Raw genomic sequence first — 26,644 nt, 5'->3', positions numbered from 1 at the left:
GATTTTTGATGTTCCGATTGCTCGAACTTTCAAGTTTTCAATTACTCAATTTTTCGAAATTTCATTTTTTTTGATTTCTTGTTTAATTTTAATTTTTTGACTTTTTATTTTCTCGATTTTTTGAACATTCGCCTTTCCGATTTATCGATTTTACCTTTATCGATTCCTCAGTTTTTCGATGTTTCAGTTTTGAGATTTTTGAATTTTTTGATTAAATTTGTCTTCCATTATTCTATTGATCGAGTTAGCAATTTCTCGATATTTGAGGTTTTTTTCAACTTTTGATTCTTCAATTTTTTGATATTTTACTTTAACGATATATTAAATTTTAGCTTTTCGATTTCTCGTTTTTGTCGTTTTTTTATTTTTCAGATTTTCATTTTTCCATTTTTAAACTTTACATTTCAGGATTCTTCAAGTTTTCGGTTTTTAAATTTTCGTGTTTTGGTTGGGTATGAAGCACCTGCACGAGTTGACAGGTAATTTTGATTTGAATTGAAGTCAAGATGATGGTAAAGATTTAAATAAAACGAAATTTTTAAAGAAAGAGTCTATTGTCTTCACGACCATAATTCCCTTCCTCTGATCATCATCCTGACTTGTTTCAGGCTGTATGTACTAGATGGGCGAAAACTGTTCCAATGTATTCCGTGATAATTAGCTCCCGTGGCTTTCAAATATTTTCCAGTAAGTTTAGACGAGTAGCAATTATTGTACCACCAACCACCATCTAAAACAACAACAATCCTAATCCAACATTAGAAACTGACTTACGTACGGTGGGCAACTGCACAATGTGTTGTATTGTGATTGTCTTGGTCTTTATCGATCGTGCTAAATTTTTGACCATCATGACCAACCAAAGAATCTCCAGCAGTACCACTGTAACCGACCACTTTCAACCTATAACCGTCGTTCCTTCCACCAATTTTAAAGTAATTGTAGAGGGCGTAGACTTTGTTGTCGTCCCAATCCACCAGTTCAACCAAGAGTTCACTGACTTGGGTACTTTCTGGAACAAAACGTTTGATCAATGATGTAAAAATAACGTCCCATTATTACCCGTAAGTCTGTGCATTTTTTCTAAACCTAACCAAAACTCTCCATTCAAGTTACCAAATCCTTCCTGGTATTCGTTCCACCCCATATCAAAATTTTGGGAACCGTCGTACCTGTTCATCAAGTAGGTCCATCCTCCTCCTCGAGTGTGCATGTCACAAAACACCAAAAAGGAGTCCTGGGAAGGATCTGGCAGGATCCGATAGAGGCCGTTCATTTGGGCACCTTTTTCTTGGTATACTCTACAGTCTCTTGGATATGTGGTCAGAAAATGAAGGGGCTCGAAATCGTTCTTCGGACATGTTTTTAGGTTTTCTTCCAGAAGGGTGACTTGTAGTTCCAGAGATCTCAGACGTTTTTCTGTGTTAATGGTTGGAGTTTGTGTGGTTGAAACGACTTCAGACTTAAAAGAATTTTTTAGTTTATGAACGCAGTATTAGTTGAAAATGTAGAATTAATTTGACAAAACAGGTATCCAGTACTTACAGATCCTATGGTAGCACCTACCAAAGACAAAAAAATAAAATACCGAAGCTGAGTGCAACACATTTTTCTGAAGAGTTTCACTGTACTGCCACTTATATTGACCACAAAATAATTAACCTTAAGGTCGGGTGTCCACGAATACAATTAAGGTCAGCGTAGTGTATGTCGTCAACAGACTAATGTTGCAATAAATTGTATATCAAGAGCAATTTTTGATATAATTAAAAAAGTTCAAATTAAAAATAATAATTCTTACTTTCCTGGTTGTTCTAAGTGATAAATCCCTTCCTAATGTTACTTAAATGTTAAAAGTAGCAGCAACAAACTTGTGGTTTATGAATCCGTGCAGAATTTTTATCCTAGAATCGAGATTTTTGGAAAAAACTTAGAATTGTGCAGTTTATCGTTGTCCCAATACATTGAATTTTTTATTTTTCGGCTTTTCCATGTTTTAATTTCTCGATTTTTCAAGTTTCGATTTTTTAATTTGTCAATATTTCTGTTTTGGGATTTCTCAGTAGTTTGTTTTTTAATTTTTCGGTTTTACGATTTCTCAATTATTCAATTTATCAATTTCTTGTTCTTCCATTTTTTCAATTACCCAATTCTCTGGTGTTTCTGATTTTAAAATTTTTGGATATTTAGATATTTCGATTTTTCAATTTTTCGACTCCCCGATTTCTGGATTTTTCCATTGCTCGATTTTTCGACTTTTCGATGTTTCGGATTCTCCACTTCTTGAGTTTTGGGAGTTTTTAATTTTTCCGTTTTTCAATTTTTGATATTTTAATTTTTCGATATTTTAAATTTTAGCATTTTGATTTATTTCTCGATTCCTCCATTTTATGGTTTTTCGGTTTTTCGACTTTTGAAATTTTGCATTTTCGGATTTTTCGATTTCTCGGTTCTTAAATTTTGGATTTTCCAGCTTTTCAATTTTTCGGTTTTTAGATTTCGATGTTTCGATTTTTTTTTCAGTTGTTCGGTTTCCCCATTTTTTAATTTTCAATTTTTGATTTATTGATTTTTTTTAATTTAAATTTTAAAATTTTTCTATTTATAACTTTTCTATTATTTCCTGGTTTATCGATATTTCGAATTTTTGACTTTGGGGCTTTTTTATTTATCGATTTTCCAATTTTTCGACGTTTTGATTTTTCAATTTTCTTATTTTTTAAATTTTTTAATTTTAGATTTTTCGTTTTTTGATGTTCCGATTACTCGATCTTTTATTTTCAGTTACTGTATTTTTTCGAAATTTCAATTTTTTTAATTTCTTAAGTAATATAAATTTTTTAACTTTTCGTTTACTCGATTTTTTGATCTTTCGACTTTCAGATTTTACGATTTTTCAAGTTCTTGATTTTTTAATTTTTCAATTTTTTCAATTTTCGTTTCTCCGATTTTTCGATGTTTCAGTTTTGAGCTTTTTGAGTTTTTCGGTTCAATATTTCTTCCATTATTCGAGATATCGATTTCTAAATTTCTCGATATTTAAGTTATTTCTCAATTTTCGATTCTTCAATGTTTTGATATTTTACTTTAACGATATATTAAATTTTAGCTTTCCGATTTCTCGATTACCCGTTTTTTTATTTTTCAGATTTTGATTTTTCCGTCTTTAGATTTTACATTTCAGGAATTTTGAATTTTTCGTTTTTTAAATTTTCGTTTTTCCAGTTTTCCAATTGTTCGATTTCTCGATTTATCGAGATTTCGATGTTTCGATTTTTCAATTGTTGTATTTCACGATTTTTCGATTTTCAATTTATTTTAAATTGAAATTTTTCAGTTTTTCTATTTTTAATTTTTCGATTTTTCGAATTGTCAACTTTTTACGGTTCTCGATTTTTCGATCTCGATGTTTTTTTTATTTTTCAATTATTCAATTTTCGATTCTGGATTTTTCGAACTTTCGATCTTTCGATTATCAAATTCCGTATATTCCGGTATTTCCATTTCTCGAATTTTTGACTCTTAAGCTTTTCGATTTCCCAATTTTTTGATGTTTCAATTTTGGGATTTTTCAAAATATTGATTTCTCAATTTTTTATTTTTCGATTTCTCAAGTTTCTGTTTTTTGTGTTTTTCCAAATTTTCGATTTTTAAATTTTTGAATTTTTTGATTTCTTGATTAATACTAATTTTTCGATTTTTTGATTTCTCGATGTTCCGATTCTTCGGATTTTCAATTATTCAATTTTTTCGGTTTTTGATGTTTTTGTTTTTTGAAGTTTTTCAAAAGAATTGAACAGAAAACCAGAAAAATCGGAACATCGAGAGATCCAAAAATCGAAAAATCTGAAAGTCCGAAGGTCAAAAAATCTAATAATTAATAATAATTGAGAAATCAAAAAATTCAAAACTTTAGAAATTTAAAAATTGAAAAGACAAAAAATTGAAAAATCATAAAACTGAAACATCAAAAAATTGAAAAATCGAAAAACAAAAAATTGCGAAATGGAAAATTTGAAAAATCCCAAAACGGAATTTTCTAAAAATATTGAGTAACTGAGTAATTCAAAAATCAAAATCGAAGCATCAAAAATAAAAAAATTTAAAATCAAAAAATCCAAAAATCTACAAACCGAAAAATCAAAAATTGCAAAATCATAAAACTGAAACATCACATCGAAATTTCTAAAAATTAACAAACTGAAACGCCGAGAAATCAAAACAACAAGATGGAGAAATCGAGAATCGCAAAAAGTTGAGAAGTTGAAAAATCAAAAAATGGTTAAACCGAAATTGAAAATAGAAAAACTGAAAAAACGAAAATTTAAAAACCGAAAAATTGAAGAATCCTGAAATGTAAAATTTAAACACGGAAAAATGAATTAAAAAACGGGAAATCAAGAAATCAAAAAGATAAAGTTTGATATATCGTTTGAGTAAAATATCAAAAAATTGAAGAATCGAAAGTTGAAAAAAAACTCAAATATCGAGAAATTCCTAAATCGATAAATAGAATAATGGAAGAAAAATTTAATGGAAAAAACTGAAACATCGAAGAACTGAGGAATCGATAAAGGTAAAATCGAGAAATCGGAAAGGTGAAAGTTCAAAAAATCGAGAAAACAAAAAGTCAAAAAATTAAAATTAATCAAGAAATCAAAAAAATTTAAATTTCGAAAAATTGAGTAATTGAAAACTAGAAATCGAGCAATCGGAACATCAAAAACCGAAAAATCTAAAATTTGAAAATTGAAAAAGTAAGAAAATTGAAAAATCAATAAATCAAAAAATTGAAAATCAAAATTGGGGAAACCGAAAAATTGAAAAATCCGGAAACGCAAAACTTTAAAAGTCGAAAAATCGAAAAATCGAAAATCTAAAATTTAAATATCGGAAAATTAAAATATCAAAAATTGAAAAACTGAAAAATTTAAAACTCCCAAAACTCAAATATGGAAAAATTGATAAAACATTAAATCGAAGAAAAATTGTAAAATCGAGAATCCGAAAAATCGAAAAATTGAAAAATCAAAAAGCCGAAAAATTGTAAAATTAAAAAATTGAAGACATGACAAATTGAGAATCCCAAACATTGCAAAGTCGAAAAATCGATGAACGGAAAAATCGAAAATATGAAAAGTCGAAAAATTGAAGAATCAAAAAATTGAGAAATCGCAAAACAAAAAAATTGCAAAATCGAAAATTTGAAAAATCCCAGAACTGAAATTTCGAAAAATTGAGTAATTGAGTAATTCAAAAATCAAAATCGAAACATCAAAAATAAAAAAAAAATTAAATCAAAAAATCCAAAAATCCACAAACCGAAAGATCTAAAATTAAAAAGATCGAGACATAGTAAAATTTAAATATTAATTAAATAAATTAATAAAAAAAACAGTAAATTGAAAAATCGAAACATCGAAAAATTAGAAGATCGAAAAATATGTAAAACATCGAAAAACCTCAAACCCAAAAATTCGAAACATCGAAAAAACTGAAAGTCGAAGAGTATAAAAATTAAAAATAGAGAAATTGAAAAACTGAAAAATAAAAAAAAAACGAGAAATCGAGAAGTTAAAATAAAAAAAAAATGAAAAATAGAAAACCTGAAGAATCGAAAAAATTCAAGAACTGAAAACCTGAAAAATTGGAACACTGAGAAAAAATCCAAAAATCTGAAAATTAAATTAAATAAAATTAATATTAATCGAGAAATCAAAAAAATCAAAAATTCAAAAATCGAAAAATTGGAAAATCATAAAACTGAAACATCAAAAAATTGGAAACTCGAAAAGCCTTAAAGTCAAAATTCAGGACGTTGAAATATCTAAAAATTAACAAACCGAAACGCAGGGAAATCAAAACATCAAGATGGAGAGAAATCAAGAATGGCAAAAAGCTGAGAAGTCGAAAAATCAAAAAATGGTTAAACCGAAATTGAAAATAGAAAAACTGAAAAAACGAATAAAAATTAATAATAATTAATAAAATAATTAAAATAGAATAATGGAAGAAAAATTTAATCGAAAAACTGAGGAATCGATAAAGGTAAAATCGAGAAATGGGAAAGGCGAAATATCGAAAAATCGGAGAATCGAAAATTTAAAAAATTGAAAAATCAGAAACTTAGAAACTTGAAAAATTGAAACATCGGGGAATCAAAAATCAAAGTTGAAAAATCTGAAAGTTAAAGTTAAAAATCGAGAAAATGAAAAGTCAAAAAATTAATATTGATCAAGAAATCAAAAAAAATTTGAAATTTCGAAAAATTGAGTAATTGAAAACTTAAAAGATCGAGCAACTGGAACCTCAAAAATCGAAAGATCTAAAATTTAAAAATTGAAAAAGTAAGAAAATTGAAAAATCAAAACATCGAAAAATTGGAAAATCGATAAATAAAAAAGCCTCAAAATAAAAAATTCGAAATATAGAAAAATTAACAAATCAAAACATCGGGAAGTGGAAAAATAGAAAAGTTATGAAGAGAAAAATTTTTAAATTTAAATTTAAAAAATCAATAAATCAAAAAATTGAAAATCAAAAATGGGAAAACCGGAACATTGAAAAACCAGAAAATCGAAAATTTAAGAACCGAGAAATTGAAAAATCCGAAAATTCAAAATTTCAAAAGTCGGAAAACCGAAAAATCATAAGATAGAGGAATCGAGAAATCGGAAAGATAAAATTTAAAATATTGAAAAATTAAAATATCAAAAAATTGAAAAACTGAAAAATTGAAAACTCCCAAAACTCAAACATGGAAAGATTTATAAAACCAAAAACCCGAAAAATTGGAAAAAATGACAAATCGAGAAATCAAGAAGTGGAGAATCCGAAACATCTTAAAGTCGAAAAATCGATCAAAAAATTTTAAACAGAAATTAGAACAGCCATTATTGCTTTTCGATAGAATAGTGAGAATTATTATTTTTAATTTTCATTGTTGACGTCACATAAGACTGAGCTTAACTGTGTTCATGGACACCCGACCTAAGGTTAATTATTATGTGGTCAACATAAGTCGTAGTACAGTGAAAGTCCTCAAAACAATGTGTTGCACTCAGCTTCGGTATTTTATTCTTTTGTCTTTCGTAGCTGCTACCATAGGATCTGTAAGTACTGGATACCTGTTTTGTCAATTTAATTCTACATTTTCAACTAATACCACGTTCATAAACTAAAAAATTCTTTTAAGTCTGAAGTCGTTTCAACCACACAAATTCCAACCATTAACACAGAAAAACGTCTGAAATCGCTGGAACAACAAGTTACACTTCTGGAAGAAAAATTAACAACATGTCCGAAGAACGATTTCGAGCCCCTTCATTTTCTGACCACATATCCAAGAGACTGTAAAGTATACCAGGAAAAAGGTGCCCAAATGAACGGTCTCTATCGGATCCTGCTGGATCCTTCCCATGACTCCTTTTTGGTGTTTTGTGACATGCACACTCGAAGAGGAGGATGGACCTACTTGATGAACAGGTACGACGGTTCCCAAAATTTTGATATGGGGTGGAACGAATACCAGGAAGGATTTGGTAACTTGAATGGAGAGTTTTGGTTAGGTTTAGAAAAAATACACAGACTTACGGGTAATAATGGGACGTGATTTTTACCACATTGTTCAACGTTTTGTTCCAGAAAGTACCCAAGTCAGTGAACTCTTGGTTGAACTGGTGGATTGGGACGACAACAAAGTCTACGCCCTCTACAATTACTTTAAAATTGGTGGAAGGAACGACGGATATAGGTTGAAAGTGGTCGGTTACAGTGGTACTGCTGGAGATTCTTTGGTTGGTCATGATGGTCAAAAATTTAGCACGATGGATAAAGACCAAGACAGTCACAATTCGTCACATTGTGCACTTGGAGATCGTAAGTAAGTCGGTTTCTAATGTTGGATTAGGATTGTTGTTGTTTTAGAAGGTGGTTGGTGGTACAATAGTTGCTTTTCGTCTAAACTTACTGGAAAATATTTGAAAGCCACGGGAGCTAATTATTTCGGAATACATTGGAACAGTTTTCGCCCATCTAATACATACAGTTTGAAACAAGTAAGGATGATGATCAGAGGAAGGGAATTATGGTCGTGAAGACAATAGAGTCTTTCTTTCAAAATTCTGTTTTATTTAAATCTTTACCAACATCTTGACTTCCTTCAAACTATACCTGTACCCGTGGAATTCTGAGTAATGTATGCCATCTCCGAACGACTTTATCTCGCCTTTGAGGTACTTCCCGGTGAGTTTGACGTGGAAACACCCAGGACCGTACCACCAAGGTCCGTCTAAAAACAACTTTATGCCAAAACCTTTCCAGATTCTTCAAACTCACGATAAGTTTCGACGCAACTTCCATAAGTATCTTGCCTATCCAGAGTGTTAAATCTCCAGTTGAGGTGACTCGTGAAAGAGACTCCACCGTCTCCACTGTTGTGATTGTTTGATTTCTCGGCGTTTCAATTTGTTAATTTTTAGAAATTTCGATTTATCGAATTTTTGCTTAAGGATTTTCAATTTTCCAATTTCCGATGTTCCGCCTTTTCAATTTTTTTGATGTATCGATTACACGGTTTTTTGGTTTTTAAGTTTCTCGATGTTTCAATTTTCCAAATTATTAAATATTAGATACATTTTTGAACTTTTCATTTCCCGACATGTTGACTTTTCGATTTTTGTTTTCTCGATTTTGCAAGTTATCAATCGAAAAATTCGCAAAATTAATACTCTATTTCAATTTTTCCATTTCTTGATTTTTCAATTTTTCAATATTTAAATGTTTCGATTTTTTAATTTTAGATTTCCGGTTTACGGATTTCTCGATTTTTAGGTTTTTAAATTTAGCTTTTCCGATTTATGATGTTTCGATTGCTGGGCCTTTTGATGTTTCAAATATTCAATTTTTCAAAATTTCAATTTTTGGGATTTTTCAAATTTTCGATTTTTCAATTTTTAAATTTTTTATTTTTTGACTTTTTGACTTTCAGATATTTCGATTTTTTCATTTCTCGATCTTCCGATTTTTCAGGTTCTTCAATTTTTTGGATTTTTCAGGTTTTTGTTTGTTCAAGTTTTCGATTTTTTAAGAGTTGAAAATTCGAGAAATCGAATTACCGGAAAATCTAAACATCGAAAAATTGACAAACTGAAAGATCGAAAGATCGAAACATCAAGTTCGAGAAATCCAAAAATAGAAGAATCTGAAAGTCGAAAGGTCAAAAAATCAAAAAATTCAAAAATTTAAAATCCAAAAATTGAAAAGACAAAAAATTGAAAAATCATTAAACTGAAACATCAAAAAATTGATAAATTGAAAAACACCAAAATTGCGAAATCGAAAATTTGAAAAATTCCAAAACTGAAATTTCGAAAAATTGAGTAATTCAAAAATCAAAAAATCCAGCAATCGAAACATCAAAAATAAAACAACTTTAAATCAAAAAATCTCAAAAATCGACAAACCCAAAAATCTAAAATTTAAAAATCGAGACAATGAAATACTGAAAAATTGAAAAATCCAAACATTGTAAAATTTAAATATTAATTTTGGGAATTTTTCCATTGAAAACTTGAAAAATCAAGAAACTTAAAAACCAAAAAAAAAACAGTAAATTGAAAAACGGGAAGTCGAAAAGTAGAAAAATTAAAAATAGGGAAATTGAAAAACTGAAAAATAAAAAAAACGAGAAATCGAGAAGCTAAAATAAAAAAAAAATGAAAAAAAAACTGAAAAATTGAAAAAATTAAAGAAATGTAAAAAATCAAAAATTTAAAAATCGAAAAATTGGAAAATCTTTAAACTGAAACATTTGAAAAATGGAAAATCGAAAAGCCTTAAAGAAAAAAATTCGAGACATCGAAATATGAAAAAATTAATAAATTGAAACGCCGAGAAACAAAACATCAAGATGGAGAAATAGAGAATCGCAAAAAGTTGAGAAGTCGAAAAATCAAAAAATGGTTAAAGGGAAATTGAAAATAGAAAAACTGAAAACACGAAAATTTAAAAACCGAAAACTTGAAGAATCCTGAAATATAAAGTTTAAAAATGGAAAAATAAAAATCTGAAAAATAAAAAAACGGCAAATCGAGAAATCGAAAAGCTAAAATATAATATATCGTTAAAGTAAAATATCAAAAAATTGAAGAATCAAAAGTTGAAAGAAAACTCAAATATCGAGAAATTGCTAACTCGATAAATAGAATAATGGAAGACAAATTTAATCAAAAAATTCAAAAATCTCAAAACTGAAACATCGAAAAACTGAGGAATCGATAAAGGTAAAATCGAGAAATCGGAAAGGCGAATGTTCAAAAAATGGAGAAAACAAAAAATCAAAAAATTATAATTAAACAAGAAATCAAAAAAATTGAAATTTCGAAAAATTGTGTAATTGAAAACTTGAAAGATTGAGCAATCGGAACATCAAAAATCGAAAAATCTAAAATTTGAAAATTGAAAAATTAAGAAAATTGAAAAATCAAAACACCGAAAAATTGGAAAATCGATGAATAAAAAAGCCCCAAAGTAAAAAATTCGAAATATAGAAAAATTAACAAATCAAAAGATTTCTGAGACATCAAAACATATGGAAAAATTTTAAAATTTAAATTAAAAAAAATCAGTAAATCAAAAAATTGAAAATCAAAAATGGGGAAACCGAAAAATTGAAAAATCAAAATATCGAAATCTAGAAACCGGAAAATTAAAAAGCTGGAAAATCGAAAATTTAAAAACTGAGAAATTGAAAAATCCGAAAATGCAAAATTTTAAAAGTCGAAATACCGAAATATCGAAAAATCGAAAAGCTAAAATTTAAAATATCGGAAAATTACAATATCGAAAAATTAAAATATCAAAAATTGAAAAACTGGAAAATTTAAAACTCCCAAAACTCAAATATGGAAAAATTGATAAAACAGTAGATCGAAGAAAAATTGTAAAATCGAGAATCCGAAAAATCGAGCAATGGAAAAATCGAAAATATGAAAAATCAAAAAATTGAAGAATCAAAAAATTGAGAAATCGAAAAACTAAAAAATTGTGAAATCGAAAATTTTAAAATCCCAAAACTGAAATTTCGAAAAATTGAGTAATTGAGTAATTCAAAAATCAAAATCGAGACATCAAAAATAAAAAAGTTTTAAATCAAAAAATCCAAAAATCCACAAACTGAAACATCTAAAATTAAAAAAATCGGGACAGTAAAATTTAAATATTATTTAAATAAATTAATAAAAAAAAAACAGTAAATCGAAAAATTGAAAAATCGAAACATCGAAAAATATGTAAAACATCGAAAAGCCTCAAACTCAAAAATTCGAAACATCGAAAAAACTGAAAGTCGGAAAGTATAAAAATTAATAATTTGAAAAAATGAAAAATAAAAAAAAGAGAAATCGAAAAATAAAAAAAATTGAAAAAAAGAACCTGAAGAATCGAAAAAATTCAAGAATTGAAAACCTGAAAAATTGGAACACTGAGAAAAAAATCCAAAAATCTGAAAATCGAAAGCTCAAAAAAGCAAGAAATCGAAAAATTAATATTAATCGAGAAATCAAAAAAATCAAAAATTCAAAAATCGAAAAATTGGAAAATCATAAAACTGAAACATCAAAAAATTGGAAATTCGAAAAGCCTTAAAGTCAAAAATTCAGGACGTTGAAGTATCTAAAAATTAACAAACTAAAACGCCGGGAAATCTAAACATGAAGATGGAGAGAAATCAAGAATGGCAAAAAGCTGAGAAGTCGAAAAATCAAAAAATGGTTAAACCGAAATTGAAAATAGAAAAACTGAAAAAACGAATAAAAATTAATAATAATTAATAAAATAATTAAAATAGAATAATGGAAGAAAAATTTAATCGAAAAACTGAGGAATCGATAAAGGTAAAATCGAGAAATAGGAAAGGCGAAATATCGAAAAATCGGAGAATCGAAAATTTAAAAAATTGAAAAATCAAAAACTTAAAAACCTGAAAAATTGAACCATCGAGGAACCAAAAATCAAAATTGAAAAATCTGAAAGTCAAAAGTTCAAAAAATCGAGAAAACAAAAAGTCAAAAAATTAAAATTAAACAAGAAATCAAAAAAAAATGATATTTCGAAAAATTGAGTAATTGAAACCTTGAAAGATCGAGCAATCGGAAAATCAAAAATCGAAAAATCTAAAATTTGAAAATTTTAAAAGTAAGAAAATTGAAAAATTAAAACATCAAGAAATTGGAAAATCAAAAAATTAACAAATCAAAAGATCCTTGAAACATCAAAACATCCGGAAAAATTTTAAAATTTAAATTTAAAAGAAATCAATAAATCAAAAAATTGAAAATCATAAATGGAGAAACCGAAAAACTGAAAAATCAAAACATCGAAATCTAGAAATCGGAAAATTGAAAAGCTGGAAAATCGAAAATTTAAGAACCGGGAAATTGAAAAATCCGAAAATGCAAAATTTTAAAAGCCGGAAAACCGAAAAATCATAAAATAGAGGAATGGAGAAAATATCGAAAAATTAAAATATCAAAAAATTGAAAAACTGAAAAATTTTAAACTCCCAAAACTCAAATATGGAAAAATTGATAAAAAACAGAAATATCCAAAATTTGAGAAATCGAAACTTGAAAAATCATGAATTCAAAACATGGAAAATCTCGATTTGTACAATAAAAATTCTGGACGAATTCATAAACCACAAATTTATTACTGTTACTTTCAACATTTAAGTAACATTTATTTTCGAAAAAATTGTAAGATAAATAATATCGTCAATTCCCTCCAGGGGAAAAGATTTAGCAGTTGGATTCGCTATAATTGTTTTTAGATAGAATAGTGAGAATTATTATTTTTAATTTTAATTTCTTTAATTACGTCCAAAATTGGCGTCGAAGTACTATTTAGTGTAACCCAAGTCTGTTGACGTCATATATAAGACTGAGCTTAATTGTGTTCATGGACACCCGACCTTAAGGTTAATTATTATGTGGTCAACACAAGTCGCAGTACAGTGAAAGTCTTCAAAACAATGTGTTGCACTCAGCTTCGGTATTTTATTTTTTTGTCTTTGGTAGCTGCTACCATAGGATCTGTAAGTACTGGATACCTGTTTTGTCAATTTAGTTCTACATTTTCAACTAATACAACGTTCATAAACTAAAAAATTCTTTTAAGTCTGAAGTCGTTTCAACCACACAAACTCCAACCATTAACACAGAAAAACGTCTGAGATCGCTGGAACTACAAGTTACACTTCTGGAAGAAAAATTAACAACATGTCCGAAGAACGATTTAGAACCCCTTCATTTTCTGACCACATATCCAAGAGACTGTAAAGTATACCAGGAAAAAGGTGCCCAAATGAACGGTCTCTATCGGATCCTGCTGGATCCTTCCCAGGACTCCTTTTTGGTGTTTTGTGACATGCACACCCGAGGAGGAGGATGGACCTACTTGATGAACAGGTACGACGGTTCCCAAAATTTTGATATGGGGTGGAACGAATACCAGGAAGGATTTGGTAACTTGAATGGAGAGTTTTGGTTAGGTTTAGAAAAAATGCACAGACTTACGGGTAATAATGGGACGTTATTTTTACCACATTGATCAACGTTTTGTTCCAGAAAGTACCCAAATCAGTGAACTCTTGGTTGAACTGGTGGATTGGGACGACAACAAAGTCTACGCCCTCTACAATTACTTTAAAATTGGTGGAAGGAACGACGGCTATAGGTTGAAAGTGGTCGGTTACAGTGGTACTGCTGGAGATTCTTTGGTTGGTCATGATGGTCAAAAATTTAGCACGATGGATAAAGACCAAGACAAACACAATACAACACATTGTGCACTTATAGATCGTAAGTAAGTCGGTTTCTAATGTTGGATTAGGATTGTTGTTGTTTTAGATGGTGGTTGGTGGTACAATAGTTGCTTTTTGTCTAAACTTACTGGAAAATATTTGAAAGCCACAGGAGCTAATTATCTCGGAATACATTGGAACAGTTTTCGCCCATCTAATACATACAGTTTGAAACAAGTAAGGATGATGATCAGAGGAAGGGAATTATGGTCGTGAAGACAATAGAGTCTTTCTTTCAAAATTCTGTTTTATTTAAATCTTTACCAACATCTTGACCTCCTTCAAACTATACCTGTACCCGTGGAATTCTGAGTAATGTATGCCATCTCCGAACGACTTTATCTCGCCTTTGAGGTACTTCCCGGTGAGTTTGACGTGAAAACACCCAGGACCGTACCACCAAGGTCCGTCTAAAAACACACTTTATGCCAAAACCTTTCCAGATTTTTCAAACTCACGATAAGTTTCGACGCAACTTCCATAAGTATCTTGCCTATCCAGAGTGTTAAATCTCCAGTTGAGGTGACTCGTGAAAGAGACTCCACCGTCTCCACTGTACCCTTGGATGACCTTTATCAAATAGCTCTCCTCTTCGTTTCAAATCAAAAAATCCAAAAATCCACAAAACGAAAAATCTAAAATTTAAAAAATCGAGACATTGAAATATTGAAAAATTGAAAAATCCAGGCAGTAAAATTTAAATATTAATTTTGGGAATTTTTCCATTGAAAACTTGAAAAATCGAGAAACTTAAAAACAAAAACAAACAGTAAATCGAGAAACTGAAAAATCGAAACATCGAAAAATTAGAAGCTCGAAAAATATGTAAAACATCGAAAAGCCTCAAACTCAAAAATTCGAAACATCGAAAAACCTGGAAATCGAAACATCAAAAGATTGAAAAAAAACGAGAAATCGAGAAGCTAAAATAAAAAAAAAAATGAAAAAACGAAAACCCGAACAATCGAAAAATTTGAAGACCTGAAAACCTGAAAAATTGGATCACCCAGAAATGAAAAAATCGAAAAATCTGAAAGTCGAAAGCTCAAAAAATCGAGAAATCGAAAAGTTAATATCAATCGAGAAATCAAAAAAATAAAAAATTTAAAAAACAGAATACCAAGAAATCAAGAATTTGAAAAATCGTGGAATTGAAGAATCTAAGGTTTGAAAAATCCAAAAACTGAAATATTTGAGAAATCAAAAGATCCACAATCGAAACATCAAAAATCGGAAAATCTAAATTTAAAAATCTAAAAATCGAGAAATCCACAATTCGAAAATCTAAAATTAAAAAAATCGAAATATTAAAATATCGAAAAATTGAAAAATCCAGAAATGGAAAATCTGAAATATCGAGAAAAGTCAACATATCGAGAAATGAAAATATATATCTATATTTAAAAATCTGGAAAATTGAAACATCGAAAAACTTAAACCAAAAACAGGGAAATCGAGACCACAAAAAATCGGAAAATCTAAAAATTAACAAACTGAAATGCCGAGAAATCAAATCATCAAGATGGAGAAACCGAGGATCGCAAAAAGTTGAGAAGCCGAAAAATCAAAAAATGGTTAAACCGAAATTGAAAATAGAAAAACTGAAAACACGAAAATTTAAAAACCGAAAAATTGAAGAATCCTGAAATGTAAAATTTAAACACGGAGAAATGAATAAAAAAACGGGAAATCAAGAAACCAAAAAGACAAAATTTAATATATCAAAGTAAAATATCAAAAAATTGAAGAATCGAAAGTTGAAAAAAAACTGAAATATCGAGAAATTCCTAAATCGATAACTGAAACATCGAAAAACCGAGGAATTGATAAAGGTAAAATCGAGAAATCGGAAAGGCGAAAGTTCAAAAAATCGAGAAAACAAAAAGTCAAAAAATAAAATTGATCAAGAAATCAAAAAAAATTGAAATTTCGAAAAATTCAGTAATTGAAAACTTGAAAGATCGAGCAATCGGAACATCAAAAATCGAAAAATCTAAAATTTGAAAATTGAAAAAGTAAGAAAATTGAAAAATCAATAAATCAAAAAATTGAAAACCAAAAATGGGGAAACCGAAAAATTGAAAAATCAAAACATCGAAATCTGGAAACCGGAAAATTGAAAACCTGGAAAATCGAAAATTTAAAAACCGAGAAATCGAAAAATCCGAAAATGCAAAATTTTAAATGTCGAAAAACCGAAAAACAGAGAAATCGAAAAGCTAAAATTTAAAATATGGGAAAATTACAATATCGAAAAATTAAAATATCAAAAATTGAAAAACTGAAAACTTTAAAACTCGCAAAACTCAAATATGAAAAAATTCATAAAACAGTAGATCGAAGAAAAATTGTAAAATCGAGAATCCGAAAATTCGAAAAATTGAAAAATCAAAAAGCCAAAAAATTGTAAAATTAAAACATTGAAAACATGACAATTCGAGAATTCCAAACATCGAAAAATCGAAAAATCGAGCAATGGAAAAAAAGAAAATATGAAAAATTGAAAAACCAAAAAATTGAGAAATCGAAAAACAAAAAAATTGCGAAATCTAAAATTTGAAAAATCCCAAAACTCAAATTTCGAAAAATTCAGTAATTGAGAAATTCAAAAATCAAAATCCAAACATCAAAAATAAAAAAAATTATAATCAAAAAATCCAAAAATCCACAAACCGAAAAATCTAAAATTTAAAAAATCGAGACATAGTAAAATTTAAATATTAATTAAATAAATTACTAAAAAAAACAGTAAATCGAAGAATTGAAAAATCGAAACATCTCGAAAAATTAGAATATCGAAAAATATGTAAAACATCGAAAAGCCTCAAACTCAAAAATTCGAAACATCGAAAAAACTGAATGTCGAAAAGTATAAAAATTAAAAATAGAGAAATTGAAAAACTGAAAAATAAAAAAAAACGAGAAATCGAGAAGTTAAAATAAAAAAAAAATTGAAAAATAGAAAACCTGAAGAATCGAAAAAATTCAAGAACTGAAAACCTGAAAAATTGGAACACTGAGAAAAAATCCAAAAATCTAAAGGTCGAAATCTCAAAAAAGCAAGAAACCGAAAAATTAATATTAATCGAGAAGTCAAAAAATCAAAAATTCAAAAATCGAAAAATTGGAAAATCATAAAACTGAAACATCAAAAAATTGGAAAATCGAAAAATCTTAAAGTCAAAAATTCATTACGTTAAAATATCTAAAAATTATCAAACTGAAACGCCGGGAAATCAAAACATCAAGATGGAGAGAAATCAAGAATGGCAAAAAGTTGAGAAGTCGAAAAATCAAAAAATGGTTAAACCGAAATAGAAAATAGAAAAACTGAAAAAACGAAAATTTAAAAATCGAAAAATTGCAGAATCCTGAAATGTAAAATTTAAAAATAGAAAAATGAAAATCTGAAAAATAAAAAAACGGGAAATCGAGAAATCAAAAAGCCCAAATTTAATAAAATAAAATTTCAAAAATTTGCTAAAGCGATAAATAGAATATTGGAAGAAAAATTTTATCGAAAAACTCAAAAATTTCTAAACTGAAACATCGAAAATCTGAGGAATCGAAAAAGGGAAAATCGAGAAATCGGATAGGCGAAAAATCGAAAAATCCGAGAATGGAAAATTTAAAAAATTGAAACATCGGGGAATCAAAAATCAAAATCAAAAAACCTGAAAATCGAAAGTCCAAAAAATCGGGAAAACGAAAAGTCAAAAAATTAATATTAATCAAGAAATCAAAAAGATTGAAATTTCGAAAAACTGAGTAATTGGAAACTTAAAAGCTCAAGCAATCGGAGCATCAAAAATCGAAAAGTCTAATATTTAAAAACGTGAAAAGTAAGAAAATTGAAAAAAAATCAAAATACCAAAAAATTGGAAAATCGATAAATAAAAAAGGTTCAAAGTCAAAAATTCGAAATATCGAAAAACCAGGAAATCGAAATATAGAAAAATTAACAAATCAAAACATCGAGACATCCAAACATCAGAAAGTGGAACAATAGAAAATTTATAAATAGAAAAAAATTTAAATTTAAATTTAAAAAAATCGATAAATCAAAAAATTGAAAATCAAAAATGGGGAAACCGAAAAGTTGAAAAATCCGTAAATGCAAAATTTAAAAATCGAAAAACCTAAAAATCATGAAATAGAGAAATCGAGAAATCGAAAATCTAATATTTAAAAATCGAAAAATTAAAATATCAAAAAATTGAAAAACTGAAAAATTTTAAACTCCCAAAACTCAAATATGAAAAAATTGATAAAACGATAAATCGAAGAAAAATTGAAGATTCGAAAAATTATAAAATCGAGAATGCGAAAAATCGAAAAATTGAAAAATCGGGCAATGTAAAAAAATTGAAAACATATCGTTAATAGAATAGCTATTATTGCTTTTAGATAGAATTATTATTTTTAATTTGAACTTTGATCAGAGGAAGGGAATTATGGTCGTGAAGACAATAGAGTCTTTCTTTCAAAATTCTGTTTTATTTAAATCTTTACCAACATCTTGACTTCCTTCAAACTATACCTGTACCCGTGGAATTCTGAGTAATGTATGCCATCTCCGAACGACTTTATCTCGCCTTTGAGGTACTTCCCGGTGAGTTTGACGTGAAAACACCCAGGACCGTACCACCAAGGTCCGTCTAAAAACACACTTTATGCCAAAACCTTTCCAGATTTTTCAAACTCACGATAAGTTTCGACGCAACTTCCATAAGTATCTTGCTTATCCAGAGTGTTAAATCTCCAGTTGAGGTGACTCGTGAAAGAGACTCCACCGTCTCCACTGTACCCTTGGATGACCTTTATCAAATAGCTCTCCTCTTCGTTTCCAACGCTGAATTTTTTGAAATGGGAATACACGGTTTTGTCGTCCCAGTCGGTAAGCACGAACAACAATTCGTTGGGTTTGGTACCTACAAAGTCCACTACCATCACATGACCATGACAAGTCAAAATTACCTGTCAACTCGTGCAGGTGCTTCAAACCCAACCAAAACTCCCCTTCCAGATTACCAAACCCGTCCTTGTAGTCAGTCCAATTTAAATAAAAATCTTGAGAACCATCAAACCGTCGCATGACGTAAGTCCACCCACCGCCTCTGGTATCCATATCACATTGAACCTTAAAGGGTTGAGAGGCACGTGGGGGTCGTATGGTATATATCCCACTCTTCGTGTTGCCTTGCTTCAAAACCTCTCTACAATTCCGGGCAAACTCTCCCCCAGTGGGCGAAATCGTGCTATCGTCATCCACTCCTCCCACTTTTTTCGTCACTCTTTCCAACCTATCATTCGTCGATTCCAACTTACTTTCAAACCCGTCAATCGCCTTCCTTGCCGCTTCTACATCCGAAGACACACCATTGAGGACATCCCGTTTGAACCCTTCCAAATCCGCAGCCGAAAACTTTGTCGGTTCGTTGCGCTTTTTCTCGATTTCGTTCACCAAGTCGTCTTTTATCTGTTGTAGTTTGTCTTCGACTTGACCAGACGCGTTTCCGCAAGTCTTGTACAATTTCAACGCCTCCTCCACCACTTTTCCAATTTTTGAAAGGTCGCTTGAGTCCACCGTCGCCGTGATGTCCCTTTCTAGCTTCACCCCGTGAAGTTTCAACAACTTCTCCAGAGCTCGTTGAATCTGGGTCATGCGTACCTCAAACCTCTCCAGTCGGTCCTTCATTGTCGCGAGAGATTGGCGGATTTCGAGCTGGTCGTCGAAGATGAGTTTGTCGGTTGGAGAATGTGGCGAGGCGGTTGTTGAAATGACTGCGAACTAAATAAAAAAGTGTTGGAAATGTGTGGGGTCAAAGGTTGGCTTACTTTTCGGTCTTCATTTTGCTCTGAATTTGCTGAAAGTGTGAAGAGGGCTGCGATTAGTGATAGGTGTAGTTTCAAATCCATGGTTTAACTGTGAGCTGTTTTGTGGGTAAATTCCGGGCGAGTTTTACGTAAATGATAAGAGGAGTCGTAGGTCGCGTCCTTAGTGATAAAGTGGCTTCTTCACCGGGAAAAACCCAGTTTTCGAAATGTTGTTTTGTTTTATTTTTGGGACTGTGGTGTTTCAAGGTTCATAAAAATATGTAACCGACGGTGGTTCATTGAAAAAGTTGAAAAACTAAAGAAACTGAAAAATCAAAACGTGCGAAAATTCAACAATTATAATTTGAAATTTGAAAAAATGAAAAATTTAAAAACTGAGAAATTGAAATCAAAAATGCAACATTCAAAATATCCAAAATTTGAAAAATCTGAAAATTGAAGAATCTGAAGATCATGAATTTGAAATTTGTCTCAACTGAAATGATGATAGATTGAAAAATCGAAAAACTGAAAAGCCGAAAATGGAAAAATCAAAAAAAATAGAAATTGAAAAAATATAAAATCAAAAATTTTGAAAATCGAAAAATTGAAAAACAGAAAAATCGAGGAACCAAAAAATCCAAAAATTTAAAAATCTAAATTGAAATGTTAAGATGTGAAGAAATCGTAACATTGTAAAATGAAAAAATGTAAATTTTAAAAAATGAAAAACTGAAAAATAAAAAGCTGAAAAATCAAACATTTAAGAATTCGGAAAAATTGAAAAATATAAATATCGAACTCTAAAAATCGAAAAATTTAAATAAAATATCGAAAAACTGAACAAAAGATAAATTGAAAAATCAAAAAATCGGAAGAAATTCAACATTTAAAAAATCGAAAATTCTAGAAATCGAAAAACTGAAAATCGAGAAATTGAATCATTGAAAAATCAAAAAGGTCAAATAATCGAAAAGTTAAAAACTGCATAATTTAAAAATATAAAAATTCGATAAATCGAAAAATTGAACAATCGAAAAATCGAAATTTGGAAATCTAAATAAATCGAGAAACTTAAAAAATAAAAAATCAAAAATTTTGAAAATCTGAAAATGGAAAAACAAAAATCTAAAGATTTGGAAATCGAAACATCAAAAAATCAAAAAATTGAACAACTCTCACAATTGAAAATGTATTGAAAATTTGAGAAATCTGAAAAACCAAAAAAAGAAAAAATTTAAAAATCGAAAAACCGATGTGAAAATTCGAAGCATTACAGATTCGTAAAACTGAAAACATCGGTAGAACGTGATATTTAAAAAATCGAAAAATGAAAAAAACCCGAAAGTCAAAAATTCAAATTTTGGAAAATTGAAAAATAGAAATATCGAAGATTCGAAAAGTCAAAAAATCGAGTATTCAAAAATTGGAAAATGCAAAAATTCAATAATCTATAATTTAGAAATTGAAAAACTTAAAAATCTAAAAATCGAGAAATTGAAACAAAAAAATCAAAATTTAACACATCCAAAAATTGAAAAGTCTGAAAATTAGAATCTATAGACTGAAAAATCAAGAAATTGAAATATGCCACAACTGAAATAACGATAGATTGAAAAATCGAAAACTGAAAAGCCGAAAATTGAAAAATCAAAAATCCCAGAAATCGAAACTTCGAAAAATTCAAAAACCCAAAATTTAAAAATCGAAAAATTGAAAAATGGGAAACTTGAAGAATGAAAAACTGAAAAATCAAGAAATCGAGATGCGCCAAAACAATCGAAAAGTTGATAACTGAAAACTGAGTATTTTTAAATTAAATTTAAATTTAAAAAATCGAAAGAGCGTAATATTTACGAAATCGAAAATTGGAAAAAACCCAAATATCAAAAAAATCACATTTTGAAAAACTGAAAAATAGAAACAATTGAAAAGTCGAAAATGTAAGAATCAAAAACCGAGAAATTTCAATAAAAAATTCAAAATTTAAAGATCCAAAAAATGAAAAGTTTTAAAATAGAAGAATGTATAGACTGAAAAATCAATAAATTAAAATATGTCACAAGTGAAATGACGATAGACTGAAAAATCAAAAAACTAAAAAGCCGAAAATAAAAAAATCGAAAATCTCAGAAATTGAAAACTCGAAACATCGAAAAATTCAAAAACTGAAACTTCGAGAAATCCAAATATTAAAGATTGAGAAATCGAAAAATTAAAATATCGATAAATCAAAAATTTCAGAAATTGAACAATCAAAAGATGGAAACATGGAAATTTTAATAAATCGAAAAAATAAAAAATCAAAATCTAAAAAATTCAAAAACTTAAAAACACGAAGAATGAAAGACTGAAAAATCAATAAATCGAAAAATTAAAAATCGAAAAATCGAGAAATTGAACAAGCAAAAATCGAACATCGATATATCGAGAAATCGAAGCATTGAATAATCGAAAAAGGTCAAAATCGAATCATCGAAAAGTCAAAAATTGCAAAACTTTAAATTAAAAAGATTCTGTAAATCTAAAAATTGAACCATTAAAAAAATCTAAACTTGGAAGTTGAAAAAATAAAAAGTCAAAAATTTTTAAAATAGGAAAATTTAAAACCAGATAAATCCAAATCGTGAAACTTCGAATATCGCAAAATAGAGAATCTGAAGAAAATAAAAATTGAAAAATCAAAAAATCTAAAAATGCATAAATTCGAAAATCTATAATTTAAAAATTGAAAAAATGAGAAATCGAAAAACCGACAAATTGAAAACAAAAATTCAAAATTTAAAAACTCCAAAAATTGAAGTATCTAAAAACTGAAAAATTAAGACATTGAAATATGCCAAAAGTGAAAGAACGATAAATTAGAAAACGCAAAGTCGAAAAATCAAAAATCCCAGAAATCGGAAAAATCCAGAAACTGAGACTTCGGAATTGACAAATTTACATTGAAAAATTCGATAAATCAAAAAATCGATTTTTATTTTTTTTTGAACAATCAAAAGATGGAAACATTGAAATCTTGATAAATTGAAAATTAAAAAAAATGAAAATTCAGAAACTTAAAAATTCAAAAACCTATAATTTAAAAATCGAAAAATTGAAATATGGGAAATGTGAAGAACAAAATACTGAAAAATCAAAACATCGAAAAGTGGAGGATTTTTAAATTAAATTTAAATTTAAAAAAATCGATAAATCTAGAAATCGAGAAATCAAGAAATTGAACATTTAAAAATCGAACATCGACGTATCGATAAATCGAGAAATCGAAACAGTGGAAAATCGAAACAGGCCAAAATGGAAAAATCGACAGTTAAAAATTGAAAAATTTAAAATTAAAAAAAATCGATAAATCGAAAAATCTAGAAATTGACAGTAAAAAAAGCGAAACCTGGAAAATCGATAAATCGGGAAATTGAAAAAATTAAAACTTGAATAACTAAAAACCGAAAAATCAAAATTTTGAAAATCGGAAAACTGAAAAACAAAAATCGAAATCCGGAAAGTTAAAAAAATCGAAAGATCGAGCAGTTAAATCATCAAAAAATTGAAAAACTAAAATGGAAAAATTAAAATATCCAAAAACTGAAAAATCCTCACAATCGAAATATTGAGAAATTGAGAAATCTAAAATTGAAAGTCGAAATATTTAAAAAATCCAAAAACCGAATGCCGAGAATTCGAAACATCACAAATAATATTTAAAAAATCGAAAATTGAAAAATAAAGAACTCAAAAATCAAAAATCTCAAATTTTGAAAAACTGAAAGACAAATATCGGAAACTTAAAAAGTCGAAAATTCGAGGAATCCAAAAAAAAAATAAAATGTCAAAAAATTTAGCAACGAAAAATTAAAAAATCGAGAAATCGAAACATCAAAAATGTAAAATTTTAAAATTGAAAAATCGATAAGTAGGAAAGTCAGAAAACCCAGAATTCCAGAAATCGGAAATCCAAAATTTAAAAAATCGAAAATTTAAAAATGTTTAAAATCTAAACAGAAAAATTCAAAACTGAAACATCGACCATTAAGAAAGATCAGCAGATTTAGAAATCGAAAAGATGAAAAGTTGAAACATTGAGAAATCGAAAAATCGCGAATCTTAACAATCAAAAAATCGAAACTCGGAATTTTGATAAACCTGAAAAAATGAAAAATCGGAAAACTCAAAAATAGGAAAATTTAAAAACGGAGGAATTGAAAAATCGAAAAATACAAAATTTTAAACAGCAAATAATTAAAATATCGAAACATTAAAAAATTCTAAAATTGTTGAAAAATCAGAAAATCGAAAAATTGAGAAATCAAAAAAGCCGAACACGAAAAATAGAAAAATTAAAACTTGAAAATTTGAAAAATTGCAACAAAAAAATCCATAAAATTCGAAAAATCGAGAAATTGAACAATGAAAAAATCGAAACAGGCTAAAATTAAAAAATCAGAAAGTAAAAAAATTAAAATCCATAAATCGAAAAATTTAAAAATTGAAAATTCGAAAAATCGGACAACTGAACAATCTAAAAATCGAAACAGAAATATCGAGAAATCGAGACATCTATAAAATGAAAAAACCGAAAATCGAAACCAAAATACTGAAAAATTGAAAGATCAAAAATTTTAAAAATTGAAAAATTGAAAAACCGAAAAATCTGAGACCGAGAGAAGTTTTAATAAGTGAAAAATTTGTACATTAAAAAAATAAAAAATCGAGAAATCAAAAAATTGAAAAATTCAAAAATCTAAAATTTAAAAATGGAAACTCGATAAAGTAGATCTAGAAATCGAAAAATCGAAAAGCAAAAAAATAGAAAAATTAAAAAATCGAAATTCATAGTGAAAATTTACATATCGAAATATTGAAAAATCCAGAAATTGTAACATCGAAAAATCGAAAAGTTAAAAAAAACAAAAATTAAAAATCAAAATCCTGAAAAATAAAAGAAATTAAAATTGTAAAACTGAAGCGTCCGAAAATTCAGAAATAGACTAATGAAAAAATCGGGAAATCGAAAATTTGAAAATTCGAGAAATTGAAGAACCGAAAAACATTTAAAACTCCCAACACTGAAATATCGAATAATTGAGTAATCAAAATACAAAAAATGGAGAAATTGAAAAATCAAAAAATTGAAAAAAAAGAGAAATTCCGAAACTGAAATTACGAAAAATTGCCAAATCAAATTTTCGATTTTCCGATTTCTCAATTTCTCGGTTAATCGATTTTTTGGTCTTTCAAGTTTTAGATTTCTCGATTTCTCGATTTTTCGAACTTTCAGGTTTTTGATTTTTCGATTTTTAAAATTTTTTTCAACATCGATTTTTCAACTTTACGATTTCTCAATTTCTCAATTTTTTGATTGCGCAATTTTTCGATATTCCAATTTTGGGATTTTTCAGTTTTACGATTTATCAATTTTTCTTCCATTTTTTAGTTTTTCGTTTTTCGGGAAAATTGAGAATCCTAAAAGGCAACAATTCGAAAAATTTTAATTTTCTTTACAAAAAGTTCCATGTCCAATATAAAAGTTTATCACGAATTCCTAAACAACAAATGGGGGAATACGTTTTTTATAAAAAACTGAGGATTTTTAAATTAAATTTAAATTTAAAAAAGCGATAAATCCAAACACTGAAAAATCGAAAAAGGCCAAAATCGAAAAATCAAAGAGTTAAAAATTGAAAAATTCAAAATTAAAAAAATGCGATAAATCGAAAAATTGAACATCAGAAAATCGAAACTGGAACAGAAAAGGAAACCTAAATAAATCGAGAAATTGAAAAAATAAAAAATCAAAAATTTTGAAAATCCGAAAATTGAAAAACAGAAATCGAAATCGTGAAACTTCGAAATATTGAAAAATTGAGAAATCTAAAAAAACGGTGTCGAAAGGTCTTAAAAATCGAAAAACCGATGTCAAGAATTCGAAACATCATGGATTCGTAAAATTGAAAAAATTGGAAAAACGTAATAAGTATTTATAAAATCGAAAATTGAAAAAAAAACAAAAATAACAAAATTAGTATTTTGAAAAATTGAAATACAGAAATATCGAATAAATGAAAAGTCAAAAAATCGAAGAATCAAAAACCCAGAATTCCAGAAATCGAAAATCCAAAATTTAAAAAATCGGACAATTAAAAAATATATTATTAGTAGAAAAATTCTCAAAATTGAAATATTAAGATGTGAAAAAATCGTACATGGTATAATCAAAAAATGTAAATTTTAAAAAATGAAAAACTGAAAATTAAAAAACCTGAAAAATCGAAAAATTTAAATAAAGTATCGAAAATTGAAGAAAATAAAAGATGAAAAATCCAAAAATCGAAACATGCAGAAATTCGAAAATCTATAACTTGAAAATTGAAAAAATGAAATACGAAAAACCGAGAAATTGTAAACAAAAATTCAAAATCTAAAAAATCCAAAAATTGAAGAATCTAAAAACTGAAAAATTAAGAACAAATGTGCATGTCAACACTGAAATGACGATAAATTGAAAAATGGAAAATTTGACAAGCCGAAAAGTGGAAAAATCAAAAATTCCAGAAATCGAAAAATCGAAACATCGAAAAAATAAAAAAACTGAAACTTCGAAAAGTTAAAAATTGAAAAATTTAAAATGAAAACATCGATAAATCAAATATTTTCAAAATCGGAAAATTGAAGAACATAAAAATCGAAATCCCGAAAGTTAAAAAAATCGAAAAATTAAAATATCCAGGAACTGAAAAATTTTCACGATCGAAATTTTGAAAAATTGAGAAATCTAAAATCGAAAGTCGAAAGTTTTAAAAAATCCAAAAACCGATATGTCAATTCGAAACAGCACCAATTCGTAAAACTGAAAAATCGGAAGAAAGTAATATTTAAAAAACCGAAAATTGAAAAATAAAGAACTCAAAAATCAAAAATTTCAAATTTTGAAAAATTGAAAAACAAAATGAATATCGAACACCTGAA

At 27.9% G+C, this 26,644-nt stretch overlaps 4 protein-coding genes and 1 long non-coding RNA gene across 6 annotated transcripts; 2 read left to right on the top strand and 3 right to left on the bottom strand.

The window, feature by feature from the left end:
- Positions 1–535: 535 nt before the first annotated feature.
- LOC135131439 (fibrinogen C domain-containing protein 1-A-like) lies at positions 536–1,631 on the bottom strand. 2 transcript variants are annotated; one of them, XM_064059196.1, is made up of 4 exons: positions 1,546–1,631; positions 1,063–1,462; positions 779–1,012; positions 536–730 (listed from the first exon to the last, which is right to left on the bottom strand). In XM_064059196.1, exons 1-4 carry the CDS (start codon positions 1,606–1,608, stop codon positions 561–563), a joined length of 867 nt encoding a protein of 288 aa, XP_063915266.1. In that variant the 5' UTR covers positions 1,609–1,631; the 3' UTR covers positions 536–560. The 2 variants fall into 2 exon arrangements, with proteins under 2 accessions (XP_063915266.1, XP_063915267.1); XM_064059197.1 differs by having other exon boundaries at positions 1,567–1,620.
- A 5,346-nt stretch (positions 1,632–6,977) lies between these two features.
- Positions 6,978–8,121, top strand: LOC135131470 (fibrinogen C domain-containing protein 1-like). Its single transcript, XM_064059243.1, has 4 exons — positions 6,978–7,112; positions 7,196–7,595; positions 7,645–7,878; positions 7,927–8,121. The coding sequence occupies exons 1-4, from the start codon at positions 6,978–6,980 to the stop codon at positions 8,094–8,096; spliced, it is 939 nt and encodes a 312-aa protein (XP_063915313.1). The 3' UTR covers positions 8,097–8,121.
- A 4,630-nt stretch (positions 8,122–12,751) lies between these two features.
- Positions 12,752–14,102, top strand: LOC135131505 (fibrinogen C domain-containing protein 1-like). The gene is made up of 4 exons (XM_064059283.1): positions 12,752–13,093; positions 13,177–13,576; positions 13,626–13,859; positions 13,908–14,102. The coding sequence occupies exons 1-4, from the start codon at positions 13,031–13,033 to the stop codon at positions 14,075–14,077; spliced, it is 867 nt and encodes a 288-aa protein (XP_063915353.1). The 5' UTR covers positions 12,752–13,030; the 3' UTR covers positions 14,078–14,102.
- On the bottom strand, positions 14,091–14,890 carry LOC135131506 (uncharacterized). Its single transcript, XR_010280918.1, has 2 exons — positions 14,320–14,890; positions 14,091–14,271 (listed from the first exon to the last, which is right to left on the bottom strand). It is a non-coding gene; the product is annotated as an uncharacterized LOC135131506 (long non-coding RNA).
- A 3,448-nt stretch (positions 14,891–18,338) lies between these two features.
- Positions 18,339–19,815, bottom strand: LOC135131357 (ficolin-2-like). The gene is made up of 4 exons (XM_064059032.1): positions 19,700–19,815; positions 18,839–19,652; positions 18,568–18,792; positions 18,339–18,519 (listed from the first exon to the last, which is right to left on the bottom strand). The coding sequence occupies exons 1-4, from the start codon at positions 19,778–19,780 to the stop codon at positions 18,362–18,364; spliced, it is 1,278 nt and encodes a 425-aa protein (XP_063915102.1). The 5' UTR covers positions 19,781–19,815; the 3' UTR covers positions 18,339–18,361.
- Positions 19,816–26,644: the final 6,829 nt, after the last annotated feature.

This window comes from Zophobas morio, unplaced genomic scaffold (assembly GCF_036711695.1).
Source record: "Zophobas morio isolate AGI-343-1 ecotype UQ-CSIRO unplaced genomic scaffold, CSIRO_AGI_Zmor_V1 ptg000020l, whole genome shotgun sequence".
In the NCBI taxonomy this organism is placed as follows: domain Eukaryota; kingdom Metazoa; phylum Arthropoda; class Insecta; order Coleoptera; family Tenebrionidae; genus Zophobas; species Zophobas morio.
Note: the sequence above shows the minus strand (reverse complement) of the source record. Positions and strands in the feature narration are given on the sequence as shown.

What these genes read in the sequence shown, in the direction of transcription:
- LOC135131470 (XM_064059243.1), top strand. Translation starts at nt 6,978, where the DNA reads ATGGACACCCGACCTAAGGTTAATTATTATGTGGTCAACATAAGTCGT. An exon ending in TAGCTGCTACCATAGGATCT is followed by an intron (nt 7,113 to 7,195) that starts GTAAGTACTGGA and finishes AATTCTTTTAAG; the next exon opens with TCTGAAGTCGTTTCAACCAC. An exon ending in AAAAATACACAGACTTACGG is followed by an intron (nt 7,596 to 7,644) that starts GTAATAATGGGA and finishes GTTTTGTTCCAG; the next exon opens with AAAGTACCCAAGTCAGTGAA.
- LOC135131505 (XM_064059283.1), top strand. Translation starts at nt 13,031, where the DNA reads ATGTGTTGCACTCAGCTTCGGTATTTTATTTTTTTGTCTTTGGTAGCT. An exon ending in AAAAATGCACAGACTTACGG is followed by an intron (nt 13,577 to 13,625) that starts GTAATAATGGGA and finishes GTTTTGTTCCAG; the next exon opens with AAAGTACCCAAATCAGTGAA. An exon ending in ACATTGTGCACTTATAGATC is followed by an intron (nt 13,860 to 13,907) that starts GTAAGTAAGTCG and finishes TTGTTGTTTTAG; the next exon opens with ATGGTGGTTGGTGGTACAAT.
- LOC135131357 (XM_064059032.1), bottom strand. Translation starts at nt 19,780, where the DNA reads ATGGATTTGAAACTACACCTATCACTAATCGCAGCCCTCTTCACACTT. An exon ending in AGCAAAATGAAGACCGAAAA is followed by an intron (nt 19,653 to 19,699) that starts GTAAGCCAACCT and finishes TTTTTTATTTAG; the next exon opens with TTCGCAGTCATTTCAACAAC. An exon ending in GCACCTGCACGAGTTGACAG is followed by an intron (nt 18,793 to 18,838) that starts GTAATTTTGACT and finishes TGGACTTTGTAG; the next exon opens with GTACCAAACCCAACGAATTG.
- LOC135131439 (XM_064059196.1), bottom strand. Translation starts at nt 1,608, where the DNA reads ATGTGTTGCACTCAGCTTCGGTATTTTATTTTTTTGTCTTTGGTAGGT. An exon ending in AAAAATGCACAGACTTACGG is followed by an intron (nt 1,013 to 1,062) that starts GTAATAATGGGA and finishes GTTTTGTTCCAG; the next exon opens with AAAGTACCCAAGTCAGTGAA. An exon ending in ACATTGTGCAGTTGCCCACC is followed by an intron (nt 731 to 778) that starts GTACGTAAGTCA and finishes TTGTTGTTTTAG; the next exon opens with ATGGTGGTTGGTGGTACAAT.